The sequence below is a fragment of the Podarcis gaigeae genome (assembly GCF_964106915.1).
Source record: "Podarcis gaigeae genome assembly, chromosome: 5".
In the NCBI taxonomy this organism is placed as follows: Eukaryota; Metazoa; Chordata; class Lepidosauria; order Squamata; family Lacertidae; genus Podarcis; species Podarcis gaigeae.
In genome coordinates this window covers 70301415-70314605 of record NC_139681.1, presented here as the reverse complement: position 1 = coordinate 70314605, position 13191 = coordinate 70301415, and the positions used below count along the sequence as shown (strand labels likewise).

At 41.0% G+C, this 13191-nt stretch overlaps 1 protein-coding gene across 2 annotated transcripts in view; it reads left to right on the top strand.

Annotated features, from left to right (window-relative positions):
• The window catches only part of EPHA4 (EPH receptor A4), a 154068-nt gene that overhangs the window by 70244 nt on the left and 70633 nt on the right, over positions 1–13191 (top strand). For both annotated transcript variants that reach the window (XM_083742079.1, XM_083742080.1), the window contains exon 5: positions 12089–12427. In XM_083742079.1, the coding sequence (XP_083598205.1) occupies positions 12089–12427 (339 nt within the window). The remainder of the gene's footprint in view (positions 1–12088; positions 12428–13191) is intronic.

Genomic DNA, 13191 nt, shown 5'->3' with positions numbered 1-13191 from the left:
TTTGTATGTGTTTAATTTGTTTTAGTCTATTCAAAAGTGGTTCTAACTTTCTGTATGTTTTGGCTGTAGATTTTTTAAGTGATAACGTTACTGCTTTATCTTTTTTTGGTAAACTGCTTTGAGGTTTTTTCCTACAATCAAGAAGTATATGCATTTCATGAAATGAATAATAAATCAAAGAGGAGTGGTCTGGGGTGGTGGAGAAAGCTGCAAAGTGATGGAGGAAAGTACAATGTCCTTGGCAAAGAGGCGGACTCTGTGCTTTGCTGAGATGGTTTTGGGGGGCACTGCTCCCCAGCAACCCACAGTGTCCAGTAAATGAATAAGGCTCACCCACCCCATGGGTCAGTGCTTCTCAATGGGATTCCTCTTCCCCATGGCAGCTGCATGCCCTGCCTTGTGTGTAGATCGTAGGATGATGCCTTTTGACCTCAGGCTCATAGTTTCAGTGTCTGATCTGATCTGGTATCATCAGTGAAGACAGAAGTCTCTGTGCCAGACACAGTTGTCTTTCAGCATTCTGGATGTGCTGAGTAGCTGTCTGCCTGAGCCACACATTCTGAACTGCACACTTGCAGTGCGTCAGCAGTATGCTAAGATATGGAGATAACACATCTGATTTATCCTAAACATAAGTACAAGTTATAATTTCTTGTGATATAATTTCAGGTGCCTTGCTGCATTTTTTTTTTAAATGAAAGTGTGGTTTATAAATATTTAAATAAATAAAAGTTATGTAAGAATGTTCCCTCAGAGCAATGCAGTTATGATTTTGAACAACTGGATGGCGGAAAGCAGAGAGAGAGAGAGAGAGAGAGAGAGACTGGGGGGGCGGCTATATGACCAGGCCTGTTTATTCTTCAAGCTTAATAAACTTTGCAGAGTGTTAGAATCCACTGGCTATATGGACCATGCACATTGCCATGAATGTACAAATGTACAAATAATTAAAATGTACAAAATGAATAAAATTCAACATTGCCAAGCTATATGTACAAACTTCAAAATATTTCTTCCTCGGTCTAAAGAATATGCCTTTTCCATTACCTTGGGAATTTTCCTGCTAGAAAGAACAGGTGCATTTTGTCACTTTTGTATCCATCTGCATCAGTTTCCTAAACAATATTTTTCATTATTATTTGAGTTAAGCTTAGAGACACTATTAGTTTATTAACTTTTTTGATTGGGTCAAAGTAATTAGCATTAGCTGTCCAGCTGAAAGTACAATACAAATCTGTCTCTTTGTAAATAACTTTGAATAATTTGGTCTCTCGGGCTAGCCAAACAAAAGAGTGATTGTTTGACATATGGTATAATATATATACAGTATATATGTATAACTAACACACCTGCATTCAAGATACTCTACAGAACTGAATGTAATAAGGACAGATTTTAAAAGCTGCAGAATACCAATCCATTTCCTTAAATAAAACAAAAAAACCCCTCTTATTTTCACTTCAGGTTTTTATCCTGAAGTGGAAAAAAAGGTCGTCTTATAAATTGCGAGCATCACTTAGATTGTCTTTGCATTCGCCTTTTCTAATTGAATTTAGCCCTCTGCTGTATTTCCTCTAGAAAGTATATTGTTTTTAGATTACCATTTCAGTCCTATTACTCAAAAGTCCAGCTTCTAATGCTTTCTGACAGTTATCAACATAATGAAGCATAATGAAATGATGAGCAATCTACAGTGGAAACTCAACATGGATTCCACTAGTGCTGTGTGACTGCTGTAAAAAATATGAAGGCAGATGAAGATTATGTTATCCTTACCTTGTTTCCAAGGTCAAGGGATAGTTAGATAAAGGTCTGAATCTTTCCATTTTGCAAATACAGTACTACATTTCAAAGTATGCAGTTGATTCTCAACAAAATGTGTTTAGATTTACATTTCCTAATCTATGCGAGCGCTCCCATGAAAATGATTGTTTATACAAGGGGGGGACCTCCCCCCCCGAAAAAAACCCCAGGTTGTTTTGGAGAATTAATTTTCCATAAATGTTTACATTTTTACATAAATAAACCTTCCTTGTTCTTACTTTTTATCATGCCTTCATTCTGTGTCCAGTTAGTTTCAATTGTCATCTGCTTAATTTCTGTATAATTTTGAGGTCTCTGGTTGATGCTTAAAAATACCATAAGGCCATAAGGATCCATTGGGAGTAAATTCTTTCACATCTTTTCTTGAGATTTCTCCAGCATGCACTAACTCCAAAACATGCAAAATAAAAATTTCCTTGAGTTTTATCAGACATGTAATCAGCTATTAGGAGACAAAGCAAATTAGGGGCAATGACATTGCCTAAATATGCCAGATAGAATGTTCCACTGAAATATCTCCCAATATTATTTCTACTCAGCTTTTGTCTGAAGTTGCTGTGAGTACAAGACTAATCTTTCCACCATTTTCTAAAAGCAGCTTCAAAAGAAAAGCTGAAAGAATTTGTCTGGCTTCACTTTTATAATAATTTTATCTTGCAGCCAGGAGAAGCTTCACCTGCCTAATTTACTTACCAGAACTTGACTATAGTTGAATATATATTTTTTCATCTGGAAGCTCATTTATTGTGTCTGCCTCTTATCAGGATTCAGCCTTCTTGCTTTAGCCTTTATTTCTTGAATAGGTATAATTCTGCGTCAAGAAGAATGTGCAAAAATCCTGTAGACCAAACTGTGGTCTGCTGATCGCCAGTGGTTCATGAGTTTCATTCAGGTAGTCCTAGGAATTGTCTGTGGAGACAGAAGATGACATATCTATTAGATAAGCTAATCTTATTGATTTTCAATTATTCTTTTATTGCTCCTTTTATTTCTTCTTCAAATTACAATGACAAAATACAAGAAATAAAAGCAGCAACAAATATACAATTATAAATCATACACATCTAGCACCACACATTACAATTGCCATGGCAATTCCCCCAGAGGGTCCTAGGAATTTAAGTTTATTGAGAATTGGAGCTCTAGGAGAAGTCTCAATAATAATAATAATAATAATAATAATAATAATAATAATAATAATATATCCCACTCATCTGGCTGGGCTTCCTCAGCCACTCTGGGCGGCTTCCAACAAAACATTAAAATACAGTAATCTATCAAACATTAAAAGCTTCCCTAAACAGGGCTGCCTTCAGATGTCTTCTAAAAGTCTGGTAGTTGTTCTCTTTGACATCTGGTGGGAGGGCATTCCACAGGGCAGGTGCCACCACCAAGAAGGCCCTCTGCCTGGTTCCATGTAACTTGGCTACTCACAGTGAGGGAACCACTAGAAGGCTCTCGGCGCTGAACCTCAGTGTCCAGGTAGAACGATGGGGGTGGAGACGCTCCTTCAGGTATACTGGACCAAGGCTGCTTATGGCTCTAAAGGTCAGCACCAAGACTTTGAATTGTGCTCGGAAACATACTGGGAGCCAATGTAGGTCTTTCAAGACCGGTGTAATGTGGTCTCGGCGGCTGCTCCCAGTCACCAGTCTAGCTGCCGGATTCTGGATTAGTTGTAGTTTCCAGATCACCTTCAAAGGTAGCCCCACATAGAGTGCATTGCAGTAGTCCAAGTGAGAGATAACCAGAGCATGCACCACAATGGCGAGACAGTCCGCGAGCAGGTAGGGTCTGAGCCTGCATACCAGATGGAGCTAGTAAACAGCTGCCCTCCCAGGCCACACACCTTGTCCTTCAGGGGCACAGTTACCCCATTCAGGACCAGGGAGTCCTCCACACCTGCCCGCCTCCTGTCCCCCCAAAAAACACTTCTGTCTTCTCAGGATTCAGCCTCAATCTGTTAGCTGCCATCCATCCTCCAACCACCTCCAGACACTCACACAGGGCCTTCACTGGTTCTGATTTGAAAGAGAGGTAGAGCTGGGTATCATCAAACAAGTCTCATCACCTTAGCAAACTACAGTTCCCAGAGTTTTGGCGGAGGGTATGATTCTTAAAGTGCCATAAGAGGGCTTTAAATGTTTGCCATGGATGTGACCTGCATCAGCAAATGCTGGAAACGATAACAGGAGAAAATATTTCATGTCCCAAGGCACCAAAATCAAAATATTTGGATGCAAATCCAGCACAAGTCTTAAAAGTGCACAAAATACCTGAGCACTAGCAATTTAGATTTGTAGGTGTCTGGAGGATGTAGACACCAAAGACCCCCCTTTCTCACACAATCCCTTCTGTTGTTTATTATGACTGAAAGTTTGTGCTTACTCCAGAAAGCAAGGAAAGTAGCAGGTGATTGATGTTTTCAAGAGGCTGCTGTTTGTCGTGGGCTGAGCTCTGCCCACTGTAAAACCACAGAGACTCCCATGATAAATGTTCCAGAATGGCCACGCTGCTATGAAGTAAGGGTCACCCTCGGTGGCAAAGTTTATGTAAACTAGCCTACAGCAATGAAGGAGCTCACCTCAGCTGCTGAAAGAAACCAATTAGAGACTGCCACATTTACAGCTGTCAGGGGAACTCTCTGACTTTCTTTCAGAGTCAAACTCACATAGATCCACAGTGTTTACTCTGCGTTATAACCTGTCTTTCAGTGGCAGGGAGATTAACAATGAAAATGCTTATCTGAAGGGCTTCACAGCTATCAACTCCAAAACATCATTGAAACATTATTGACAGCTCTGGAGTTGTACGTGTTTAACGAATCCACAGGAGGACGGATTCGAGGTTCTCTCCCCAGCAGTACAAGTGGAGGATGGACTTGCCTGCAGAAGGTTGACTGGTTCCTAGGGGAAGCCCAAGCTGAGGTGGAGAAATAAAGCACAAGGAAGATGAAATAAACAAATAAAGGGTGGTGGGAAGAGGCGGATAGATGAGGGGATGGGAGAGAAAGGGGGAATAAAGGGAAATTAATAGGACAGTTTTGGAAAGCTATGGGGGGGGGGAGCTGCGTGTGCAGTTGCTGAATTTGTTCATAGGACAAAAAAGTTTTGCCAGCATTGGAAACCTCAAGAAAGGTAATTTTCAACAAGCTTGCTTGCTTTAATGATAAATTCACATTAAAGCTTCTGATTTTTATTCAGTTTGCCCTCTTTTGATATTCAGTTTTTATATTTTTAAAAAGTAATTGAATGAAAATAAAAGATAATGAGATAATGAGATGGTTCTGTTGGGTTGGAGCCAAAGGTTGTGTGAGTGGAACGCTGTTCACGCAAGGCTTTCTCCCACACTGCCCTCCCTGAAGCCCCCCTAAAGCCTCCTTGAAAAGGCTGGAAGACCTTCCTTAACAGTGTAGACTGTTTGCAGGGAATGGAGAAACTGAGAATAGTCTAAAGTCTGTTGCTGTTGCTGTTGTTATTTTGTTTTAAAAAAGGCAACAGGAAAACACTTATGCAACTTTTATGGAGCCGACCCTTCTTCATTTAGTCATTTTTTTCTTGAAGCTTGGCTGCATCCTTTCACTTTATTCTACTCTTAGGTTTATTTCCTCAGTGACTTAGATTTACAGGAGTTTGTTTCTTTGCTGCAGTGCTATTTTCCAAGGTGTCCAAAGACCCATCAGAGTTTCCTTTACCCTTGATCTTTTCTTTTACACTTTCTTGTTCTTTACTTGTGCTCAGCAGTGCAGTTATGTAAATTTAGACTCTGGGCTTTATGACCTAATGGAGAGGGGTCCCCTCTTTAGATGTTTTCCTGCTCATACCAAATTATAATAAGCCAATCCTAATGCATTTAAGGATCTTTCTCACCATTCTGCTGAGTGGGACCCCAGACTTCTACTCTAACGGCACCACAGTTTGTCCTTTCCATTTTGTTCTGTTTAAAATGTAGTATAAAATAAAATAGCAGAAAAATGTCCAGGGTGAAATTTACCTAAGTCATACTCAAAGTAAACTCACTAAAATTACTAACCGTCTGCTCAGAAGTAAGTAATGGGCCTAACTCCATCGAGTAGCATTTTATAGAATGTGTTCAGCTGTTAAAAGGAATTGATATCTGTTGATATACTCCCAAGTCCAGTAAATTGCATAGTTTCCATACCCTATGGAAGACTCAAGTGCTGATTTATCATCCAGTCAGTGTCATGGCACTGATGTAAATCTGATTCCTCGTACCAGTTCCCTGTTGGGCTACAAAAAGTTTGCTGGCCGGTCTTCTCTGTTAGATCATCCTTATTATCAGGCAACAGTTCCTGTTTCCCCCCTTACAAGGCCTTATTCTGGAAAATTGCTTAGAGATGCCAGCACAAGTCTGAATGCAATCAACTTCTTTTAATATTGCCGAAGTTTAAGTTATTACCTCACAGGATATGAGTCATAAAGAAGGACAGTTCCCAGGACCCATTTAACGCCTAATGGCATTAGGATTTGCACTTCTGATAAAATGATAGATCAGACAGTGCACTTTCATTTTCTTCTCTTTTATGCTACATCTCAGGGGTTCTGCCAAGCAGAACTTTTACAGCTTTGGGGAACGCCATCACAATCTTTATCAAACAAACGTTACCAAAATCTGGAAACCATGAGCTTCGAATATCCCATCTGATTTTCCCTCCTTCCTACGTAGGCATTTTTTGGGGAGGGTGGGGTAATTCACACTGTAAAGTAGGGAATAATTTCAAAAGTCAGCTCCAAAAATCGGTCAGCACCATTTTTTTCTGCTCACACAAATATATATGGATATTACGTATTGACTATATATTCCTGTATTTTCCTTCTGTGTTACTGTATTCACTGCAAAAACATTTTTTAAAAAATCAGCAGCAATCCTCATAATGCAAAAATACTCTCAAATTAAGAAGCCTTGACTGAAGCTTTCTTCAGGACTGAAAATGATTATTTACTACTAACCCTAGCAAACAGCATCTGTTCTACTCTATGCAGAGTAGTTAAAGAGGAGCACGGGTGTGCAGACTGCACCACTCAGTTGATACAAGGTGACAGGAAAAAAAGAGAGCAAAGCTTTTCTAGTTGCACTTTGCATCTCTATTTCCAGGGATGATCTCTTAAACCTCTGTTTTTGTGCTAAAAGGCAGACTCAGGAATTGAATGAGCTGTGGAAATGTGTTCTAATTCTTCTAGTCCTTTCAAGTCATATTTGCAGTTACTATTTATCTTATTTGAATACTTATGAATTACACTTTTTGAGGAAAAAATACAACCAGGGGGCGTATACCATAGATAAATCGCAACAACATAAAAGAGTTTCTAGAGAAGAGGTGCTGTTGGATATCATAGTTCTAGCCTAGCGTAATTCAGGCTGCAATCCTATGTACATTTTCCTGGGAGTAAGATCAATTGAACTCAGGTGGATTTCTGAGCATATAAGCAAAAAGCATGTAGCTTGACTCAGTCTAGCATGTTCTGCAATCCAATGTAACTACTGCCTATTGAAACATAGTATATAACAAAATAAATAGGGAATACATAATAAAACAACAATGACTAAAAGAACAGAATAAAATACAGTGGTACCTCGAGTTACAAATGCCTCAGGTTACAAACACTTCAGGTTACAAACTCTGCTAACCTGGAAGAGTTACCTCAAGCTGAGAACTTTGCCCCAGGATGAGAACGGAAATCGTGTGCCAACAGTGCGGCGGCAGCAAGAGGCCCCATTAGCGAAAGCACGCCTTTAGTTAAGAATAGTTTCAGGTTAAGAACGGACCTTTGGAACGAATTAAGTTTGTAACTAGAGGTACCACTGTAATCTCATCAGGTTAAAAGACCTAGGCCTTGTGTTGTATCAATGTGGGTGCCAGGCAACCCTACCTGGAGAAAGAATCCCAGGAAAAAGGATGCTGCAGCTGAGGAGGTCCAGCAACTCAATCACCACCAGCCTCACTATAGATCGGGTGAGCAACCAAAATAATGCTTCTAAAGATAATTTCAGTGAAGGGTAGGTGGATGTGTCTTTTGGTATCTTTGCAGAAAAATGCTCATGGTGAACTCTGTATTCACCTGCATATGGAAAACAGTAACTAGTGAATCTGGTCAAATTTGTAGAAAGCTTTACATTAGGATAGTGTCTGATCACACTCAGGGACATTTTCACTAGGCTGATGCTTAATGCAAATGCAGCCTGTAGAGACCCCAAAGATAGTCTTAGTCACAGGAAAAACTCAGATTCTAAATACTGCATGTTCATTGATTGTTTCTAAAGTTGTTTTGATTTGTTTTGCTTTTAAGAGATGATGTATGTCAACAGAGATTTATGTTAGAGAAGGGGCAGGGTGGCTTGGCATTCCGGTTCTAACTGTTTCCTGATTATAGGTTGTCTAAAACTAGTAGATGGGTGACAGTATGGGAAATTGGATATATTCTTTCCCAGGTAGATCCATTTCCTTCTAGAGGGGTAGCACCCTTTAGCAAAACACCATATTTCTCTCCTGCTGTTCTTCATAGAGAGAGAAAATACAAAGCTGTAGTCCATAGTTTTAGTGCTTTAAGGAGTGGCTGCGTCAACAGTATTGCAGAATATTCAAAGCGAGAAGTCTTTAAAAATGGGCTGACCTTGCAATTTCTACTTATTTGAGTGCCATTATACATTCCCATGCAAGTTGGGTTGAATGGATGTACCATCCATTTGGATCTAATGTCAAACCATGCAACAATTATCTGTACTGTTGCATCCTGCTTTTTTTTAATATACAGATATAAGAAACTTTAACAGCCTGAATCTAAATGAATTGTGTGGGGGGGAAAATCACAATTAACTTCACATCTGCACTAATAGGATCTGAACTGGGGGCGCCTGATGCAAAAAGAGAACTCAGCTTTGAAGGGTGTGTGGGCTGGAACGCAATATTTTCATTCTCAGTGATTTGGCCTTCTGTGAAACCACAGAATCCTTGTGTGATACCAAACCTTCTGCAGCCTTTGTTCTCTCTGAGCCTGGCTGTATTCCTAGTTCTTTCTGTCTCCACTTTGGGATCTGCGCAGAGCTTCAGTAAATCTACAGTTCACTGCTTGAGGAAAGGCGGGTGCTTCCAGCCGAATGCCTTCAATTCACCTGTGCAAAAAGTGCTGACTGCTCTCTCTGTAGGTCCTTGTCTGTTAGGGTGAGGGTTTTGCCTTGTGGGATTTTCTGTGGTAACAGCCGTCATGTAAGAAACAAAGGAAAACAAGACACCTATTAAATCGAAAAATTCTGTCGTTCCTGCCCTCTTCAACCTGCCAGCATTCCAGGAGCTCCATTAGTGACTGACTGTGCTCTTCAAAGACTAGATACTGCCTTTCCCTTTGCTTTAACATCAGCCCACCACTTGGCAACTCCCCTGCACCTTCCTTTTCATGCTGGAGGTGATGCAACCTTCAAGCATCTGCTTCCCTTGTTTTCTGCTTGATTGCTTCTCCGTTTAGACACCACCGTGCTCTGCCCTACATACTAATTACCGACTTTTGCTCCCGAGGAGCTTGATTCATTGTGGCACATTTTCCCACGTAGCATTGGGCATAGCCCCGTCAAAAGCATCTTAATGGACTTGAGAGATGTTCTTCTGTTAACCCTGAAGTTGCCGTAGGCCAGGAAGCAGCCCCTCCTCTCAGATTTTGAGAGACAGGGTCCATTCAGCATAGATAAATATACCATTTGCCAAGACTCTGCCTCTTAATTCCTTTAGTGTTTCTGTGCTGATTTCTTTCCACTCCCAACCCAGCTACAAAGCAAAGGTACTTAAATTGTGGCAACATATATGCCTAACAAGTACAGTGGTACCCCAGGTTAAGTGCTTAATTCATTCCGGAGATCCGTACTTAACCTGAAACTGTTCTTAACCTGAAGCACCACTGTAGCTAATGGGGCCTCCTGCTGCCGCCGCGCCACTGGAGCATGATTTCTGTTCTCATCCTGAAGCAAAGTTCGTAACCTGAGGTAATATTTCTGGGTTAGCGGAGTCTGTAACCTGAAGCGTATGTAACCTGAAGCGTATATTCTCACCCGCAGACCACTCACCCCTCCCACCCCATTGACATCACCCTTACCCTTTAATGCAGGGGTCAGCAAACTTTTTCAGCAGGGGGCCTTGTGGGGGCCAATGTCCCTCAGACCTTGTGAGGGGGGCAGACTATATTTTGAAAATAATAATAATGAATGAATTCCTGTGCCCCATAAATAACACAGAGATGCATTATAAATAAAAGGACACATTCTACTCGTGTAAAAACATGCTGATTCCTGGACCATCTGTGGGCCGGATTGAGAAGGTGATTGGGCCAGATTTGGCCCCCGGGCCTTAGTTTGCCTACCCATGCCTTAATGCATACTACAAATCCTCCATCACACACACACACACACACACACACACACACACACACACACACATCATCCACTCTCTCCTATGCATAATATTCTTGTTGATTCTCACTAACGAATCAGAGCTCGTATAGGAAAACCATGCAAGCTCCTCCCATGACAGTATCCTAAAGGCTGGGTGAATAACTCAAGCAGCTAATTTCATAGCTCCTGTAGGTTAGAACTTAGAAACATGTAAACATACTGTAAAATTTGCTTCTGTCTGTTGCAACAGATGCTTATGCTGTCACTGCTACAGTACTAGATACCACAGAAGCCATATAGACATTACCTAAAATGTTTTGATACTGTCACATTTTGTTTTATTTATCTAAGAAGTGTATACCTTGCTTTTCACTCTGTGCCACAAACTGACTTATTGGAAAGAGCAGATGAACATATTAAAACCATTTTAATCTAGTGCCTGAAACTTAGGGGTGCCTGCCTGATTTCTAGCAAGACGGAGTTCCATAGAGTTGAACCTCCTATGCTAAATGTACAACTCATTTTATCCACACCCTTGGGCCTGCCCAAATGCCTTGTCTGCTGAAGGGAAGATTATGAGTGTGCTTTGGTGCTCACTTTTGTTCCTCTCTGCAGCAAAAAATAAAATAAAAAAATGGGCAGGTGCCATGTTTATTTGAAGTAGGGTTTCCCTGAACTTATGAGACAGAACACACTAGTTGTGCTACCATTTCTTTCACCCCGCCATGCGGGTTAAGTGTGTGTGAGCCTGATCTCCCTCAGGGTGAAATTGATAGCTTTTATGTTGTGAACCATATGCCCCCTGAGAACTAGGGGAATAGGGCGGTATACAAAATTAATAAATAAAATAAATATAAATATAAATAGCAGAACAGACCCTCTAAATCTTTTTCTTTTCTTATTTCCTGTTCACAGAGTGCTTTCTAAGCTCTGCATGTTGTGACATGATTCAACATGAACACATTTCTTCCTCCAGTTTACTGGGTTGTTTTATGCATTTAGACAAGCAGGGTTAATGTTTCTTGCTGATGTTAAATCACACCAAATTTACCCAGAAACAGTGTGCAAGCTGCTGGATGTTGTAGAAGAGGTGGACACACTTAAAGGGATGGGTGGGGTGGAGGGCAGAGGGATTAACAAAGTTGCACCGGGATATTTTTGTGAAACTCAGCTAATCGTTAAAACATCCTGGGGAAAAGGGGTTTAGGAAGATAGGCAAAGACCAGGATAAAAAAAGAGCCATGGAACATTTTATTCATGCACCTGTTTGTAGTATTAAGAGAGATCATGGTGATGCTTTTGGCTTTGATCCAGCCATATGTGCGTATCGAAGTTTGCTGCCATGCAGACATTTTCTGAGGTTAAAATGCACCTTCTATGACTTGGGCTGGAATAATCTATTTAGAGGAATTTGGGGGAAGACCACAAGATCCCATTCTCTCCACCTTCCACCCCCCAACAAAAAGATGAATGTTTTGTCCATGTTCTGGCTGTTACTCCTGCACAGTGTGTGGATGAGTCTTTTTAGCTCAGGCAAATAGGCATACACAACAGCCATTTGTTGACACAGTTTGCTATCCAGCCATGAATATGTACATGGAAATCCTGCTTCCCTATGTGCATGGCCTTAGCTCTGTGGGACTGTGTGTACTTTTAGAGCATTTTAGTACTTTTACCCCCCCCCCCCAAAAAAAACAACTACATATGAATTGGAACAGTTGCAGACTCCACTAACTGCCAGGCGTGTTTGTTTCAACAGATCACATCAGGGCAGATACAGCCCTAGAAAGGGTTTCCTTCCTTCCTTTGACCTGGAAATGTAATTTTTTAAAAATAAAATAAATTAATGGTGCTTTTTGTCTTGCAGGCCCTCCATCTGCCCCTCAGAACCTGATTTCCAATGTCAACGAGACATCCGTCAACTTGGAATGGAGCCCTCCTCAGAACAAAGGTGGCCGTGAAGATGTTTCCTATAATGTGGTATGCAAGAGATGTGGAGCCAATGATCTGAACCGCTGCCGGTCCTGTGGGAGTGGTGTACACTTCAGCCCTCAGCAGAATAGCTTGAAAACCACCAAGGTTTCTATTACTGACCTTTTGGCACACACAAACTACACCTTTGAAATCTGGGCGGTGAATGGAGTATCCAAGCAGAATCCTAGTTCGGACCAAGCTGTGTCTGTCACTGTGACTACAAACCAAGCAGGTAAAATCCAACAGACACTTTTGCTCCCTTGCTCTCCATTCTCCATCTCATTTGAAAATGGTACTGTACGAGCTTATCAGTTGATGCTGAATAGAGGACAGCAGCGAAATATGAAATGCTTATGCAGTTATTGCTTTTGCATGGTACTTTTCGCAGTTGCTTTATTAGGATGAAGTTATGCTTTAAGGAGATGTTGCTGAAATTCACAGTTGTGCCCTTTTTGGCCTATACTTGACTTCATGTGCTAATCTGAAAGAACATCAGGACTCATTGCACATAGGAAATGCTACCTTTTTATAAGTGTGTCATATTCTTCCTTGGGCAGGAGTCTTAACGCTTGAGTCAGAGGGCTGTTAAGCCGTGAGCCTGTTTTTTCTCAGCGCCAGATGGAAGAGAAGTAAAATAGCAACCAGGGAATAAAGAATACAGATAGATCAGCCTTGGCACTTCCCCAGGATCTAGAATTTTAATTTTGTTTGGCATTTAACCTGAGCATCTGAAACAGTATAGGAAACATCTAACTGAAATGTTTCAGTCGTGGTACCAAGCAGAATTGTTTTAATTCAGAGAAGCCAAAGCACCGGGGGGCGGGAAATAAAATTCTAAACATCTGGAAAGCGACACTACATATTGGAGCTTATATGCTAATGCTAAAAGACTCTGACCCAAGATGGTGAGCTAGAATGCTTAGTCTTAGAGGAGAGTTCAGATATAATGGGCACAATGGAAATCTGGTGGAATGGAGAGAACTAGGGGGACATGGT